Genomic DNA, 18,569 nt, shown 5'->3' on the forward strand with positions numbered 1-18,569 from the left:
AAGTAAACAGTGGGTCTGGTGGGCCCAGTTTGGACCCTGGCAGATTGCAATGGTAGAAGGGGGTCTTCAATGCCCACTGAAGTCCCAACCCAGATTGGGCCTGAGGAACACCCATACAATTCACTTTTTAAAAAGTCACTTATGCAGTTACTAATTGTAGTGAATGATGTCACATCTAATTTGGTCTCTAGGCGAAGCATGCAGGATCTCAGCCTACCCACAGGGAGGAAGTTGTCCTAAGGAAAGTTGTTCTATGGAAAAGTGAAAGGATGGAGCTCATTGATACTCACACTTCCTAATCCTAAAGGTAGTACTGCCACGATCCACGGATTATTGACAAATACAGACAGGCAGCACCTGAAGACGCTAAATTTAAGGATATTTAGATCCTACATGGGTGTACATGGGTGGTGCTGTGGTTTAAACCACTGTGCCTCTTGGGCTTGCTGATCGGAAGGTCGGCGGTTCGAATCCACAAAACAGGGTGAGCTCTTAGTGCAAGGAGATAATAGGTACCGCTGCAGCGGGAAGGTAAACGGTGTTTCCGTGCACTCTGGTTTCCATCATGGTGTTCCGTTGCACCACATAACCCAGAAAGGTGTCTGTGGACAAACGCCTGCTCCCTCGGTCTGAAAGCAAGATGAGCTCCACAACCCCAAAGTTGCCTTTGACTGAACTAAACTATCCAGGGGTCTTTTACCTTTACCTTTTCTGACTCAGGAGTGCACAGCTTAAACAGTTTAGTGGCTTTAGCAAATGAATAGTTAGGATGTCCACACATGCCCTTGTGCCATGCCTAGAAAGCATGGGTCTGAGCAGTTTTCTGCTTTACCTGCTCTTTTTAGGCAGGGGTGGCTGGCTGGGTGGTGGCCTAGAATAGATAGGTGCCTAGACTGGAAATCGAAAGGAGCCACTGTGATATTTCTGAATAGAGTGGGATATGTCCAATAAATAACTGAATGGATACATATATTTCCTTGTTAAGTACAGTGTTTTATTATGCCTTTATATTTGCTGGAAGCCTCTAAGAGTGGCTGGGGCAACCCAGTCAGATGGGCGGGGAACTACTAATAATACTAATAATAATAATGTGTGGGGTTTGGTGTTTTGTATGTTTGTTTTTACTTACTGAACAGGGTAGAAAGGTTTTTTGCTTCGATCAGGTTGAGATTGCTCAATGATGATTACTTGATTGGGAGCTTCCATCTAAATATGGAATAACAAGCAAATGAGGTTTAAGACTCTCTCTCTCTCTCTCTCTCTCTCTCTCTCTCTCTCTTTTTTTTTTTTAACATACCAGAAGGTTTCTGTACATTAAGCTTATCTGGGAAAATACCTGACCTCCATTCAGGCAAGAAAGAGGGAGGATCAGAGTTCAAGGGCATATTCCAGCCACACAAAAGCATTCAAGGAAGGTGTGAAGCAGGGCAAGTGGTGGGGGAGGGCCTGGGAATAGTCCCAAGGGTTTGGAGGGCTGTATTTGCTTCCCCGTACCTGCCCTAAAAGGTAGCATAGAAGTATCTGAAATAAATTAATAATGAAAATGAGAAAGAAAGAAAGAAAGAAAGAAAGAAAGAAAGAAGAACACTTGCCTTAATACCAAAAGTTTTCAAGTAAAACGTTTCTACCGGCTTCAGCCCCAAATGCGTTTTGACGAATTTTGGGTGTCCAACCACTCGAATGTAGACTGTGATCTGGAAATGGTTTTTCTTCTGACAAACAAAAGCGCTATCTGCTGTTGAAAAATTAAATCCTTTGTTTGTAACAATGTAATATCCTACATCTGGGCTGGAAAGAAAACACACACAAGAGGAATCTGTAAGTGGAATAATATTTCAGCAAGTTACATCGCTCAGACAATATCATAGATGTGGATATGCCAGGAACAAATTATTCATGTCTTTTTGGAGGGGGATCTTTGAAGTAATAATGGATTCTTAAATTGGCTTTTAATGCTGTGCAGGAAATAGGTAGAGATACCTAAACACCTCAAGGACCTTCCTTTTTAAGAGAGTGATTGGCTCCTTCCAGGGCTGACAGGAAACAGAAGGGAGCACTGTTGCTCACAATGCCTCTCTGACACAGTGAGCGAAAAGGCTACTCATTTTTCTCATGTAACCCTCATTTTAAAATATCCAGTCAGATATTTATGACGGTCAACCAACCAATAAGTCAAAATACAAATATGAAATGCAAAATCACAACCTCAGCAAAAAACCATTTATTTTAAAAAATGCCTAGCTAAGAACTAACAGCCACATCAGGTCTAAGAGACATGCTGATGTTTTGCAGCTGCTCATTAATAAATGTAGTAGCACCCTCAAGGAAGATACTCTTTAAGTATACTCTTTAAGATTGAGGATATTTTGTGTGCCATCAAACCCCCTGATGTAAATGACAGTAAAAAAATACATGGAAGATTGTTTCAACCTCCTGCAGTATTATCCAGTAGATTTTTTCTGGGCAATAAAAAATTTCCTACATTTGTAGTCTCACGAAGATTAACACCCACTTCAACTGATCTCCAGTTTAGTTAATATAAGTATGTTTCTTTCTACTTCCTCATGTCTGTTTCACTTAATGCTAGCAACAAATCTGGAAAACTGATGCCCCGGTGTTTCCAAATTGCTTCTTTATCCTAAAATCATAGGCATAACCTGAGACTTGCAGCAGGCTCTAGCAGGGACAAATCTAACCAAGTCTACAATCTCCCATCTTGAGACAGCAACAGCATCAAGCCCATTTTTGTCCCTCATTTGCTTATTTGTTTCCCTCCCCAACCTCCATCCCAGTCCACGACTGTGTGTCATATCCCAGCCTGAAGAAGAATTCTGAAGAGCATTAAACCTACATCTTATTTTGTGACATTTTGTTTTGGTCCTAATAAATATACTGTGCAATGTGGATTGGGAGGTGGTCACTATGCAAAGTCACTATGAGGATGGCTGCTATCATGTGCTGTTTAAACATGGGTTTCTACCAAATGTGAGACCCTTCTTTTCTGCTATCGTGTATGGGGCAAAGGTCTCAAAGGCCGTCTAGAAAGAAGCAGTGAATTAGCTATCTAGGACAATTGTGCCTCTCTGTCTGCATCTCTGTAATACATCACTTGAAAGCTACAGCCCAAGACTCAAAGTCTCCATTATATAGAGTCACTTTGTTCATTAAAGGAAGGCTGAACAATGATCCCTTGTCACATGGTACTGTGGAAACCCACTTTCCTCCCAGCAAATGAAAGGTGGCTCTTTGGGATTCCTCCTTTCACTTGGCCATTAGAGGTTAGAATGTATAGACTTTTGCAAAAGATTTATTTCAACTTTATGGTCTCTCGGGATGGTGAAGAAAGAGCAAATAGTCCCTTTTGAGACCTGTCACTTTCTTCATGAGATTTTAATCTACGGCAGAGAAGAGAACCGGCTCATAAATAATGTCCACTCACTTCTGGATTTGTAAAGCATGTAATAAAGAGGATATCAAGTTTCAAAGATACAAATTCCTGAAAATCAGGCTTTATCTGTATTTTTAAATGTTTCTTCTACATTGGAGAGTAAACATTTGGTAGTCCCAATATTACCCTGCTGCTGAAAGAATAGATATGCCCAGTTTTGGACAATGAAGAAACAAAAAAATATATAAACTGAGAAGTTATTCACTACTTCTCTTTTGTATCGCGGACACCTCCACCCCAGCCCAGTCTCATATCCCTGTTCATATTATGGAACTACTTCTAAAAAGATGATAAAGCAAGAAATGGTTCTAACAATTGTGCATTTCCAAGAAATAAAATAAGGTATCCATAGATATGAAAGACTTTGAACTACTGCACATATCCAAGAAGTAAAATAATGTATTCATAAAGTAAGACTATATTAAGTTTTAAGCAGTAACCATAAGTACATTGGCAGTCACTTGATTTCCAACAGGATGCAAGAACATCAGAGAGATGCTATGGTGCCTTGTTTTTATGATCCCAGCAAACCCCCGGGTGCTTATAGGGTAGGTTTAAGGTAAAGGTAAAGGGGCCCCTGACCATTAGGTCCAGTCGTGACCGACTCTGGGGTTGCAGCACTCATCTCGTGTTATTGGCCGAGGGAGCCGGCGTACAGCTTCCGGGTCATGTGGCCAGCATGACTAAGCCGCTTCTGGCGAACCAGAGCAGCGCATGGAAACGCCGTTTATCTTCCCACCAGAGCGGTGCCTATTTATTTACTTGATTTACACAATACTAAAAATGCAGCTTAAGCCACCAATCGGTTTCAGGTGGAAAATGTCTCTTATTTTCAAAGAATAAGAAGAGCAGCATTGCTGGATCATACCAGAGGTTCGTTTCGGCCAGCATCCTGCTTTCTGCAGATGCTTCAAGGAAGTCCACAAGAAAGCATGACAGCAATAGCTTTCCTCATCTGTTCCTCCCCAGCGAACAATATTCAGAGGCAGCCTCCATGCAGAATGCCTGGAACTAACGGACGCAGGGTGTCCATGTCGGACATGAGGACAGAAATTAGAAATGCCATCTTGAAGGTGGCTCACCCAGTGGACACACAGTCAAGCTGAACAGTTTAACTGGGTGTGCACTGGGTGAGCCACCTGCTTGGCCTTCCTCATGTCATCTGCATGTCTGGCATGGACACCCAGCACCCATTAGTTCCCCTTAATCCTTCCCTCCCCAGCTGTGCGGACTCCCCAAGAATGTCTCCTGTGTTGCAAGGTCCCAGGTATAATTCTCACATCTCTTAAGTGGGGCTGGGGGTAACTCCAGTGTCTGAAACCCAGGAGAGCTTCTGCCAGCCAGCAGAAGCCGTATGAGCCAGGCGGACTGTGTTCTGACTTGGGACAAGGCAGCCTACAACCTAAGAACCCAATCATTGTTTTAGTCTGTTTTTAATCTGTTGGGAGCCACCCAGAGTGGCTGCGGAAGCCCAGCTGGATGGGTGGGGTATGAATAAATTTATCATCATCATCATCAAACCCATTTAAATTTCCTCAAGAGAAGCCTGCGGTGTCTATTTCTTTCTAATCTGAGCATCACAATGAAAAAAGGATGGAATGTGATAAGCACTTACAGCTTTTCATAATTATGGTTGAACAGGCTGCTCCAGGGAGATATCCGATATGGTTGCCAGGCAAGGGATGGATAGGATTTTTCAACAGACACTACGTTCTGCACACCATTGTCATACTCTTGTATGTCAGGAGAAGAATCCTTTAGAGTCACTGGAAGGAGATCAGACCATCAGCAGAGCTGTCATATTGTTGTTTCTGGGATTCTGTCAGGCTAGAAGAAGCATGTCTTGGCCCTGTATACCCGAAGGAGCGTCTCCACCCACATTGTCCAGCCCATTGTCCAGCTCTGAGGGCCTTCTGGCAGTTCCCTCACTACGAGACATGAAGCTACAGGGAACCAGGTAGAGGGCCTTCTTGGTAGTGGCGCCTGCCCTGTGGAATGCCCTCCCTTCAAATGTCATACCGATAAACTATTTGACTTTTAGAAGACGTCTGAAGGCAGCCCTGCTCAGGGAAGTTTTTAATGGTTCATATTTTATTGTGTTTTTAATATTTTGCTGTGAGCCGCCCAGAGTGGGTGGGGCAACCCAGTCAGATGGGCGGCATATAAACAATAAATGATGGTGATGGCATCTTGAGCCATAGAGACGCTCTTGTACCATCTTTTGCTAGTTGTGCTTGGATAGCAGTTTACAGGATTAGAATTGCAGAATCTTGGGGCCAAAGAAGATGATACATTGTGTGTGCAATTGCATATGGGGCGCAGCACCCCTCCTAAACAATTATGCAAGAACAAGCACTTTTGGCTGTACAACTGAAGTTCCTTTCCCTCTGTGCTCCCCACACACTCCTAAAAGATGTCCTGGGTTTTCTCCCAACCCTCCAGAGCAGATTTAGGGAGTGCACAGGGTTTGTGGTGAGAGGAGAAGGAGGGGAAGTTCTGCTGCACAGTCAAAAGTGCTTGCACTAGCAGAACTACTGAACTGAATACCATCCAAGGGGTCCAGATCTTTCGTTCAAACAACAGAGGTGCAGGGGCAGGGGGCGGGCTGATTGGCACATTGGATCAATGACAGCTCCCCACCTGGTGCAAATGTGTATATTCATTGGCATTACACATGGGACATGTGAGTTGCACTGATCTCCAGCCCACAGAACACAGCAAACAAAAAAATAAAATTAAGGAAATAACTAAGTCCAAGCCTTCTCATACAGGCCCCTCAGGAATGTCAGTGATCAGTTTGATAGGTAGATAGACAGATCTTGGCTCAAGGCTGGGTGTTTTTAGTTTCATGCTTTCCATCTTCCAAACCCACTATTATATTACGGTACTTTAAAGTCTCAGGTGTATGGAGGTGGACATAGCTGTGCTGAAGGATGATCCCCACCCCTACCCACAAAATATACATTTCCACTTACTTTGTCCAACATTGCCAGACCATTTTTGAAATTCTAGAGGGTCCTCCAACATCTCAGAGTGCTTTCTCTTTTTAGATACCAAGGAAAGACTAGAAGGAACATGAAGGCTGATACCGATTGATTAAAATATTAATGCAATATTTCAAAGAAAGATCATGTGACAAATGCAATCCTAAATTCTACTGAACACAATGTAACTTAGGTAAAGGACCCCTAACTGTTAGGTCCAGTTGCAGACAACTCTGGAGTTGCGGTGCTCATCTCGCTTTAGTGGCCAAGGGACCCAGCGTTTGTCCGCAGACAGATTCCGGGTCATGTGGCCAGCATGATTAAGCCGCTTCTGGCGAACCAGAGCAGCGCACGGAAACACCGTTTACCTTCCCGCCAGGGCGGTACCTATTTATCTACTTGCACTTTGACATACTTTCGAACTGCTACGTTGGCAGGAGCAGAGACCGAACAACGGGAGCTCACCCCGTCGTGGGGATTCGAACTGCCGACCTTCTGATCGGCAAGCCCTAGGCTCTGTGGTTTAACCCACAATGCCACCTACGTCCCTTACAATGTAACTTACTTCTGAGTAAAACTTGCACAAGACTGAGCTGTTCAACATTTAAATGCTGCCACCTTGTGGAGAGATTGAAATCTTATTTTGTGCGCCTTAACAACATGAATTTGCTGACAGCAGCTCTTTCCTACAAAAGGAAATGCCTCTAAAATATGACGAGCCTCTGAAAGATGCAGCAGAATTTTTTTCTTTCTTTTTGCAGGTGAAATTTAAATCAGAATCATTTTCTTCTTCACACTTTTTCTTGCTAATCCATGAGGAGGAAAGCACTGGTTACAGTAATATATATTTTAAATTACCTGGGGTTGTGAGAGGGTCTTAACGGGGAGCCATTTAAAGCATGATTATTTGATGGCGTGGAGTTATTCCAGGGAGTTGGCGCATTGCCTGTCTTCAGACTGAAGTCATGGTGTGCACCACACGCTTGTCCGATAGCATTTGTCTTACAAGAAGTCTCAAAAAAGTTGCAAGAGAACTTATTGGTGGGCCCAACGGAAGGGAGAGGTGCTGAAGGTCGCAACCCAGTAGGGTATGAAATGTCATAATACGTGACTGTGGAGAAAGAGAGATAGAGAAGCATTGCATCATCCAGCGTCACCACTTCAGATGAACACTGAACACCCAGTCCAGAATGCCAACCAATCAGAACTCACACAACCAACCTTTGGTCTGTGGGGGAGAGCAGGGCTCCGATCCTGAATCTGGCGGGGAGTCTGGGAGCGTGTTTTGCCTAGAATTGGAGTCGAGAGGGGCAAAAGCCATTATACAGATAACAAAAATGTATCTTCCAACTTTTCTTCTTCTTTTTTTCTCTTTATTTTTCTTCTTCTTTTCTCTTTTGTTCCTTCTTTCATGTACAGTGGTACCTCGGGTTACATACGCTTCAGGTTACAGACTCCGCTAACCCAGAAATAGTGCTTCAGGTTAAGAACTTTGCTTCAGGATGAGAACAGAAATGCTCCAGCGGCGTGGCAGCAGCAGGAGGCCCCATTAGCTAAAGTGGTGCTTCAGGTTAAGAACAGTTTCAGGTTAAGAATGGACTTCCAGAACGAATTAAGTACTTAACCTGAGGTACCACTGTATATGTGCTTATTTGATATATATATATGTATGTATGTATTTGCAATATTTTGCTTATATTTTGTAACAATTATGTTAAATAAAAAATAAAATTACAAATTAAAAAATGTAGTTTCTATGTGTTTACAAAAAAAAACCCCACAAACCTATTTGTTAGCTATGCCAAGGCCATGCGGATAGCTTTTAAAGCAGATCTACATGTTACGTGAGCTATTAAGGTATCGTTCTGCAAGGATTCCTGATGAGCCCAATAAATGTGTGGGCTAGCGCAACCCCCACGGATGGCATGATAACAAGTACTGAAGAGAAACTGTGGTTATTAAGATCTGCAATTGATTGTTGGGAAATTATGATAGCAGCGCTTCTACTCTTTCCTTCTCCTTCCAAAGTGAGTCCGCTATTCTAATGACCGCTGACACTTGTCTTACCACACATTCACATGTGTTATATGATGCATTGACATATTCAAAGAGTTGCCTATGGAAAAGGAAGAAGCACAATCCAGAACTGATAATATTGCCCCTTTCTCGGCATTGGCATGGCTCCATTAAACAGAAGCTTGGGGCACATTTGCTGTTCCTCCCATTCCACAGGATATTTCGAAGTGTCAATTGAGCCGTTGAAGATATTGGCTCAGGTCCTAAGTTCACAGTGGAAAGTTTCCCATTCCTTGCTTTCCCCTACAACCTCTCCCCGCCCCAAGCCTATTCAGAAGGTATGGGGCTCTCTTGAACAATGTGGGGTGGAAGACACAGGAGCAGGGATAAAATAAATCTCATTGCTGTTTAGCAGCCATTCATTTGTCATTTGTCCTTGAAAAACCTATTTTGAATAAGGCATGGATCTTCACCCTGTTTCAGGAATGGGGCGTCATCCCTGCCATTAAAGGTACAGATAAAGGGACCCCTGACCATTAGGTCCAGTCTTGGCCGACTCTGGGGTTGCGGCGCTCATCTCGCTTTATTGGCCGAGGGAGCCGGCGTACAGCTTCCGGGTCATGTGGCCAGCATGACTAAGCCACTTCTGGTGAACCAGAGCAGCGCACGGAAACGCTGTTACCTTCCCACTGGAGCAGTACCTATTTATCTACTTGCACTTTGACGTGCTTTCGAACTGCTAGTTTGGCAGGAGCAGGGACCGAGCAATGGGAGCTCACCCCGTCACGGGGATTCAAACCGCTGACCTTCTGATCGGCAAGTCCTAGGCTCTGTGGTTTAACCCACAGTGCCACCCGCGTCCCTTATCCCTGCCATTATTTGTGTGCAATTTTAAGAAATGGGTGGAGGGAAATGATGAGGAAAACCGTGTACTTTTCATACTTACAGGCTTCCAAATGATTCAAAGTCACTGTCTATGAATTCTTCCAACATCCGTGTATCCACCAATGCATTCTCCAGTGCTCTGTGCACGTCTTGCCCTTAAGATTAAACATGGAGAATTCGGGCTATGGTTTTCGGCTGAAAAATGCTGTTATATATTCATTTTTTTCAGTGACCACATAATTCTCCACCCCCATCGTTCATCCCGGACACTGAGTTCCAGCGCCGAGGGCCTTCTGGCGGTTCCCTCACTATGAGAAGCGAAGTTACAGGAAACCAGGCAGAGTGCCTTCTCAGTAGTGGCGCCCTCCCTGTGGAACGCCCTCCCATCAGATGTCAAGGAAATAAACAACTATCCGACTTTTAGGAGACATCTGAAGACAGCCCTGTTTAGGGAAGTTTTTAAATGTTTGATGTTTTATTCTGTTTTTAATATTCTTAATATATATATATCTATATATCTATATATATTTATATATCTATATAGATATAGATATAGATATATCAGGCACAATAGTATTATAATGTCAAAGGGAGAGGGGGACTACAGAACCACAAGCAGCATAAATATATGTATTAGTTGTCCAATACTAAAAAACAAAGTGAATTATCCTTTATATAATTATAGCTTAGAAAATATGGGATGTGGCTAATGTGAATATGTGTGAATATGTGGTTAGATTTCAGGAAGATGTTTTGATTAATATGCATGTAAAGTTGCTGCCAGAGGATTTTAGGGTTTTCTGAACAAAATGACTACGAAGTTCATTCTCTTATCATTGTTCATTTAAATATTTTTAAATGTACAGTCGTACCTCAGCTCCCGAACGCCTTGGGAGTTGAACGTTCCAGCTCCCGAACGATTGAAAATGGGAAGTTAGTGTTCTGGTTTTCTAAATTTTTTTGGAAGCTGAACATCTGGCATGACTTCCACTATTGTTTCCAGCACACCTGCGCAATCGGGAACCAATTGGAAGCCGCACCTTGGCTTCTAAACTTTTCAGAAGTCAAACGGACTTCTGGAATGGATTCTGTTCAACTTCCGGGGTACGTCCGTACTAAGATTTTTAAAATTAAAACCCCACACGCATGCAGTGCTGGATAAGATCACAGCTTGAAGCTGCAGACAGTATGGTGAACATTCATGTGTGTTAAAACCTCAGGTTCAAATCTCTACTCAGCCATGAAGTTTACTGGATGGGCTCACACCAGTGATCATCTTTCAACCTAAACTTCCTCATGGGATTGTTGTTGTAGTCATGCATAGCACTAGACCTAGACTACCTGGCACCAACACTACCATTCTTTAGGCACCAGGAAAACACTTAAAAATCTTACCCATTTTAATGGCTTTATGTCTGCTCTGAGGTCTGTTTACATTTTCTCTGTATTGAGTTACAGTGGTACCTCATGCTACAGATGCTTCAGGTTACAGACTCTGCTAACCCAGAAACAGTACCTTGGGTTAAGACTTTACTTCAGGATGAGAATAGAAATCACATAGCGGGAGGCCCCATTAGCTAAAGTGATACCTCAGGTTAAGAACAATTTCAGGTTAAGAACAAACCTCCAGAACGAATTAAGTTATTAACCCGAGGTAGCACTGTACGTATTTGATTTTATGCTTCATATACTCTGTAGTCCCTGTAGTCCAAATAAGAAGCATGTTGTTGTTTAGTCGTTTAGTCGTGTCCGACTCTTTGTGACCCCATGGACCAGAGCACGCCAGGCACTTCTGTCTTCCACTGCCTCCCGCATAATATATAAATATCATAAATGAATCAGTCTCAAGTTCCTGGGAGGTATGGCAAGATATAAATATATTAAAATATGTTCTTTTCTAGTCATTCACATGGCCCCACCCACTCAATACATGTGCTCTCTTTGGTAACGAAATTGGGAGAATAGCCCAGCAAAAAGTAAGTCATCTTTTGGTGTATATGAATAGGGAGTGATCAGAAGAGGCAACGAAAATACAACACACTCCCTTAGCATGGACAAAACTATCTTTGACTTTAGCCGCTGGCCACCTACCTTCGAAGAACTGTTGAAGAGCCTCATTTTCACCCACAACATCCATGGGCAAGTAGGAGGAGGCAGCAGTTTGCACCCCAAACCACTTTGCGAGCGTTCAGACTTGCTCAGCTAGTTACAGAGAGCTGGCACTTTTTCAGAGGGCTACCAACATGTCCAAAAAAGATCTCCTTCATTCTTGTCAAAACACACAGGCTACGCGTGCCGGAGGGAATCCAGGACTTTTGCAAATGAGCTCCTGGTCAGATTTGAAGGTTACAGCACCAAATAAAGATCCTGCCACAACTTTAGGACCAAAACGTGTACAGTATTTTCCCCTTACGTAATGCTGATCCCAGTGAGTGTTTCCTTCCTTAAGGACCTTTACCCTTTAATTCCCTCTGCTATGCAGCATGTGTGCAATTAAGGAGGCAACAAAGGTTGCTTATCTCTTGCCTGTCCTTCCTCTGCATGTGTTTATGTATAGCTAAGGCAAATGCTATAAATGGAGGTACGATCGGATTTTTTGCTTTTTCTTTTCTTTTTAAAAAGCTAGTCTAAAGATGAAGCTATTTCTTGATGATCAGTCACGGTTCGAGTTGTCGCTTGTTACACCACTGTGCTACAATGGTTAGACTGCTGAGCTAGGATCTGGGAGACCCAAGTTCAAGTCTCCACTCAGCAATGAACTTGGCTGGGTGACCTTGAACCAGTCCCTCTCTCTCCACCTAACCAACAAACAGAGTTTATTGTGAGGGGGAGAAATATGTAAGCCACCTTGAGATCCTTGGAGAAAAGTTGGGGTAGGAATGTTACGATACATTCATTCATAAATCTGTTTTGTCCCATTTCTGCATTAATCTGATTAAACAACAACAACAAAAAATCTGTATAAAAGTTTAAAATGCTAATTTTTATCTCTATATACATTTCCAGACGTATTTTATCTTAAAATACAGTTGACATTTGGGTTGTTGTTATTTTTGAAGCCAACCCCTGTATAGCAAAGCAAGTGTAAAACGTGAAGGATAATTACCGTATTTTTCGCTCTATAAGACGCACCAGACCACAAGACGCACCTAGTTTTTGGAGGATGAAAACAAGAAAAAAAATATTCTGAATCTCAGAAGCCAGAACAGCAAGCGGGATCACTGCGCAGTGAAAGCAGCAATCCCTCTTGCTGTTCTGGCTTCTGGAATAGCTGCACAGCCTGCATTCACTCCATAAGACGCAAACACATTTCCCCTTACCTTTTAGGAGGGAAAAAGTGAGTCTTATAGAGCAAAAAATATGGTATATTCCAGTCTGCATGTTTAAAGTCCAGGAAGTGAAATACAGAACAAACTTCATTCTTCTCCACCCATAGTTGCACTTCTTATGTACTTGATGTATAGTACCACAAACCTCCAATATATTTGCCGTGTGTGTGACACACAGACCTGTATTTGGTAAAATAGTTAATGAAGTTTCAGGCAGCTTTAATTCCTGTGCACTTTTTTGCAAAACGAGCATAAATTTTAACTTTGCAATTTGCCATGGACAAATTCAGTGATATTTGGAATCCATTCTTACAAATACTGTAAAAGGTCAATGTCTGGTGAATTACAATACCCACCTTGTAAAATATAGTTTGGGGGTTTTTTTTCCCTCCCCCCTTTATTTTCCCTTCTACACGGGTTCTCTTTCTCGTTCTTTTTCATTTATGTCTAACCATGTTTAGTGCACATATAATTATGTACTTTTTGAACTTTCAATAAAGATGTTTTTAAAAAAGGAAAAACACAAATAAAACTTTGCAATTGTCTTTCTCCATTTACCCTCATGGCAGGAAAACAGCAAAACTTCTCTGTTGAGGAAGGGAACTCCAAGGAATCAATTCCAGCTTAAATCCATGAAGCATACTTAGAGGAACTATGGGGAACCATGGATGGAACTGCAAACCAGGGAGCCAAATGCAGCCCTCCTGGCTGCTTCTCTAGCTGGTCCCAGGAACCACACTCCTTACCAGCCCTGTTTTTTACCCTCCTTTTGGCCTGGCAGGAATGTGCCGCCAAAACTCTGGTCCTACTTTTTGCTTACCTGGCTGGAGGACAGAGAAGACTGTACAAATGTTCGTATGAACTAGCCTACTATACAATGGTAAGACTCACATTCATTTCTCTGCCTGCTTTTGCGCCTGGCCCTGCCCACCATTGGCATGCGGCCCCCCAAACTCCTTGTTGCTGGCATCTGTCTGTCTCGGGAGACAATGGATGAGTCCAACTTTGACACCCCAACTTCTTACGGTTACGCTTAATACACTATCATGGGATGGAGTTGTATTCTAGTCCTACTCAAGAGTAGACCCATTAAAATCAATAAATGTAACTCAGGTTCATCCATTTCAATGAGTCTACTCTGAGTAGGGCTTTGGTGAATTTTTGTAGATCAGCTTGGATGATAGACATTACCAAAAAGGCCTGCCCATCATTAGGATATTTGCAGAGTACCATAAATAAAGATGGAATAGATGTGCAAAATACCCAGATTGCCTGTTTAGTTACACAATCCAGATTGAGTGAAAAGCAGCATCTGGCCACTAGCAGCATGGTTATGTGACTTGGCCTCTGGGGTATTTTAAACACGTTTATGGCCATACCCTGGTAAGTCATATGCCAAAAGCTCAGATGCCATGAAAAGATGGCACACAAGGCAAGGAAAAATGGTCCTCTAGTATTTGTCAGAGTTATTTTCTTTTTAAAACACTGAATGGTTGGGATATGTACACCTTACATTAAGTGCACAAGCATTTTTTTTAGGTTCTGGAAGGAAATAGAACTGGTGCTTAAATCTTCACTCCTTGGAAGCTTATATAGGAAAAGGGGTGGAGAACAGAATGGTGTAAGATAAGAAAACATACAAGATAAACCAAGAAAGTAAAAGATTCTGTAAAAGATACAGAAAAAGAGGTTGGGGGTAGGGTAGGATGACTTGGAGGACTAGCTGCTGGGAGCCACAAGTGGACAGAGGGGCTGTCGTACCGAGCCCTTGCTTGCAGGCTTCCTATAGACATCCGGTTGGCCACTGTGAGAACAGGATGTTGGACTAAATGTCCAGAAGGGATTTCTCATGTTCTCCACTCAGAGGTAAAAGGCAAAGGATGCGGGTGGTGCTGTGGTCTAAACCACTGAGCCTCTTGAGCTTGCCGATCAGAAGGTTGGCAGTTCGAATCCCCACGACGGAGTGAGCTCCCGTTGCTCTGTCCCAGCTCCTGCCAACCTAGCAGTTTGAAAGCACACCAGTGAAAGTAGATAAATAGGTACTGCTACAGTGGGAAGGTAAACGGTGTTCCCGTGCACTCTGGCTTCTGTCACGGTGGTCCGTTGCACTAGAAGCTGTTTAGTCATGCTGGCCATATGACCAGGAAACCTGTCTGTGGACAAACGCCGGCTCCCTCGGCCTAAAAGCAAGATGAGCGCCGCAACCCCATTGTCACCTTTGACTAGACTTAACCATTCAGGGATCCTTTACCATTACCTTTTTACTCCAGAGGAAAACCCCTATATAGATATTTCCAATCCCATAAGACACCAGGTGGGTAATTTGGGATACCAACTTTGAAGCAGCTTTACTACTTCAAAGCCCTAGTTTTTGGTTGGTATTGCCATATATATTTACCCCAAGCTATTAACGCCAAGTTCCCTATAGTAATGGGAATATCTGTGCAGAAACATGTCCCTCACAATTTGCAGAATGCGCACTTTTCCTTTTAAAGTTTGACACCACAGGACTCAAGTTTGAGTTAACTTTTATTAAGTCGAAATCCTACATTATAAACTCTCCAGAACACAAAAATGAACACAATATTTGAACAGCATCAAACCTGCGTTTCTCAACTGTTAAAGTTACAATCGCTATAGTACACCTGAATATCCTCTTGCCTTCATTTCAAACGAAACAATAATGTCCATCCTTAGATAAAATAATCTTGCTGAACTCCAAGAGTATGTGGCGCAATTTGCACAGGAGGAGAAGCCTTGGACCCTTTTCAAAATAAATATTAATGTTGTGACAAGGATTCTGAACCACTCTGAAGATATGTACATTTATGGAAGTGCATGCAAGCACCAGAAGTGTAGCAGTTACAGCTCTTCCTTGTAATATCCGAGTTTTGCCAGCGACATCTCTTTCCTCAGCTGCATAACCTCCCAAAACATCTGATCCACTGCACAAGAAAGAAAGAAAAAACCCAAGACATTTTAGTTGCAGCTAGATTGGTTGTAAAAAGGGAAATGGAAGCATGTGTTTACTATGGTGAACTGTTGGTGTAAGAAAGCTTTGTTCTTAGGAGTCTCAGAAAAATTAACTCATTATCTTAAGGCTCAACCAGTGGACTTTACTGCCACTTGAAGGACTTTTGCCATACACATAAACAAACATATGAAGCTACCTATCCCAGTGAAGCATGACTTCACTGAGCAACACCTCTGACATCTGACTTTGTTTGACTGTGTGGTCCAAATCATGCCCCCTTTCACCAAACCCTACTTAGCAACATTCCCTTTTTTCATTTGCTGTCTTATGGCTCCCTCTCTGCTTTGTACTTACCTTGGTTTTCCATGAAGTGATTGTTTTCGTTTTTCCTTTACAGTGGTACCTCGGGTTACATAAGCTTCAGGTTACAAACTCCGCTAACCCAGAAATATTACCTCAGGTTAAGAACTTTGCTTCAGGATGAGAACAGAAATCGCGCAGTGGCGGCGTGGCGGCAGCGGGAAGCCCCATTAGCTAAAGTGGTGCTTCAGGTTAAGAACAGTTTCAGGTTAAGAACAGACCTCCGGAACGAATTAAATACTTAACCTGAGGTACCACTGTAGTATGTTTAGCGTTATTTTACTAAGATTTACTAGTACTGCTTTCCTTTTAAAATTTTAACAAAAGGTAAAACAAAGAAAACAGACATGTTGGGGAAACGAGTTTCGTTAAAAGCTCCCAGCTTTGTATACTTATCTACTTTTGTATACTTTCATGTTATTCCTTCCCTTTTACAGAATGCAAACTGGTTGCAGAAGTCATATGAGTCAGACAAAGACATTCCAAAACATTAACATGCTAACATTAAGTATCATCCACTGCGCCAGGAACAGGGGCTTTTTTCTTTTCTTTTCTTTTTTGAAAGAAAGAAAAGGGAAAGGGTCTTGAGTTTTCAGATACTAAAAATTCAGTATTTAAAAATAACGCAGCTCAAGAGCATTGCTACAAAGCTTGGCTAATGCATTTTGCATTAGAAACACTACTAACCTGTCATCAAACTGCCGAGGGTTCAGTTTTCTTACCAGTTTAATGTGGTTGGGCACGAGGGAAGGGGAGAATCTAACTAGTCTACCAGACTTGGTTTGAACAGGGGTCCACCAAGCCCTTTTAGGCCCATTGGTGCAATCTGAGTTTTCAGGAAGCGCCGCAAGCTGTACCCACCTCCAATCACTTTTCCCCGCCCCCCATTGACACCCCTGAGAGATAGAAGGGAGCTGAGCAAAGATCAGATCCAGCGGAATTCATCTGAGCCTTGGAAAGCATTCAGAGCTGAAAGAGGAAGTGGAAAAGGGTGTCAACTCTTCCAACGTCCTCCTTCAGCTATGTACTTTTCAAGGGTGCCTTATGTCACCTTATGGCCAAGAGGCGGGGGAGGGGGAGGGGCTCAGAGTCTTTGTGGGCACCAGACAAGGATGCCATTATACCCACTCGTACCATGTTGGTGGCCCCTGAACCACAACTATAAATCATGTGTGCCCGTGTGTCGCAGTCACCGAATTTACAGCATTTGTTAGAATCCCCCCCTCCAAAAAAAAATATTCTTTTCTGGTTATTTAAAGCACAGGGAGAGAAAATTATCTGGTTACACGGCATCCAGTGATAACCTGGCAATTTATAATTTGGATTGCAATCTGTTTTTCGGGACACTTCCTAAATCTTACCAACAGTTAGGTGGTATAAATCTTATATTATTTCAGGCTTAGTTATGAAGAATTCTCCTCGCTTTCTGTATTGCTTCTTGTCCATATTCCCATAGTACAGTTGTACCTTGGAAGTCGAACAGCTTAGTTTCAGAACGTTTTGGCTCCCGAACGTCACAAACCCGGAAGTGACTGTTCCGGTTTGTGAACTATTTTTGCAAGACAAATGTCTGCCGCGCTTTGGTTTTCGAACGTTTTGGAAGTCGAACGGACTTCCGGAACAGATTCTGTTCGACCTTCAAGGTACGACTGCATATGGTATATGCATAACCCTAGAGGTTGCAAAGCAGGGATGGGGAAGCTCTGGTCCTTTCTGATGTCGTATGACTCCAACTCCCATCAGCTCAGTCAATGTTAATGGAATGATGGGAGTTGTAGTCCCAAACATCTAGAAGGCAATGTTTTGGGAAAGGCTGCTGTAGAAGTCTTTGCTCAATGAATGGAGACTCAGTCACTGCCAATAACAAGTAGGCAATCGTTAGGGTCAGAAAAGGCTCAACTACAGATAGACACAGAGCCTTCCTACAGTAAGTTCACCAGTAAGTAAGTAATTTTTGGTATTTGCATTAGACATAGATCTTTACTTACCATCTTGCTGCTTCACAAGCCCCTGTTGTATATACCGAATGTATGTGAAGAAGTTACACACAGATGTAATCTGCACAAGAGAGACGCAAGTGTTATAATTTAATATACTTAATTGTGGGCATTACACAACTGTCTGCTCCATGAGCAGAGTCAAACAAAGCACAGGGAACCCCAGTACTTACCCTATATCTACAGAAAGGAGAAATATAGTAATAGTTGCTTGAGTCCCCCAACTTGATTCTATGCTTGCATGTTTTACTTTGTCCACTGAGAGCACATTTCCTGTATGGATGGAACAGAAAAGTAGTTTGTTGTTGTTTTGAAACATATCTAAACTACATGAAAACTGAGGTCTGGTACAGTTGCCTACAATTAAACAAGAAATCTGCAATCTGATTTTACACCATGATTTACAGACACCACTTAACATCGTGAACGATAGTTGTGCACAGTGGTCATGCAGCTTTCACGCTCTCTTCCTCAATCGTGCTTATTGAATCCCAAAATCTCCTTGAGAGAACATCCACCATAAATTCTCAGTCACTTAATATACCTCAGGTGGACAGCAGAGGTAAGGATATCCAG

The 18,569-nt window shown here is 42.6% G+C and overlaps 3 protein-coding genes across 5 annotated transcripts in view; 1 reads left to right on the forward strand and 2 right to left on the reverse strand.

Moving 5' to 3' along the window:
• The window catches only part of MYRFL (myelin regulatory factor like), a 34,443-nt gene extending 22,653 nt beyond the window's left edge, over positions 1-11,790 (reverse strand). The window contains exons 1-8 of the mRNA XM_079994154.1: positions 11,425-11,790; positions 9,395-9,488; positions 7,654-7,721; positions 7,291-7,543; positions 6,424-6,512; positions 5,064-5,214; positions 1,593-1,788; positions 1,130-1,206 (exon numbers count right to left, since the gene is read on the reverse strand). Coding sequence (XP_079850280.1) covers positions 1,130-1,206; positions 1,593-1,788; positions 5,064-5,214; positions 6,424-6,512; positions 7,291-7,543; positions 7,654-7,721; positions 9,395-9,488; positions 11,425-11,470 — 974 coding nt within the window. The 5' untranslated portion in view covers positions 11,471-11,790. The remainder of the gene's footprint in view (positions 1-1,129; positions 1,207-1,592; positions 1,789-5,063; positions 5,215-6,423; positions 6,513-7,290; positions 7,544-7,653; positions 7,722-9,394; positions 9,489-11,424) is intronic.
• A 3,383-nt stretch (positions 11,791-15,173) lies between these two features.
• Positions 15,174-18,569, reverse strand: part of RAB3IP (RAB3A interacting protein) — a 56,753-nt gene continuing 53,357 nt past the window's right edge. For both annotated transcript variants that reach the window (XM_079994303.1, XM_079994304.1), the window contains exons 9-11: positions 18,167-18,266; positions 17,985-18,054; positions 15,174-15,607 (exon numbers count right to left, since the gene is read on the reverse strand). In XM_079994303.1, coding sequence (XP_079850429.1) covers positions 15,525-15,607; positions 17,985-18,054; positions 18,167-18,266 — 253 coding nt within the window. In that variant the 3' untranslated portion in view covers positions 15,174-15,524. The remainder of the gene's footprint in view (positions 15,608-17,984; positions 18,055-18,166; positions 18,267-18,569) is intronic.
• The window catches only part of BEST3 (bestrophin 3), a 51,251-nt gene continuing 48,295 nt past the window's right edge, over positions 15,614-18,569 (forward strand). For both annotated transcript variants that reach the window (XM_079994212.1, XM_079994213.1), the window contains exon 1: positions 15,614-16,060. The gene's annotated coding sequence lies outside the window, so the exon portion shown is untranslated. The remainder of the gene's footprint in view (positions 16,061-18,569) is intronic.

Source organism: Podarcis cretensis (assembly GCF_951804945.1).
Source record: "Podarcis cretensis genome assembly, chromosome: 10".
Taxonomy (NCBI): Eukaryota; Metazoa; Chordata; class Lepidosauria; order Squamata; family Lacertidae; genus Podarcis; species Podarcis cretensis.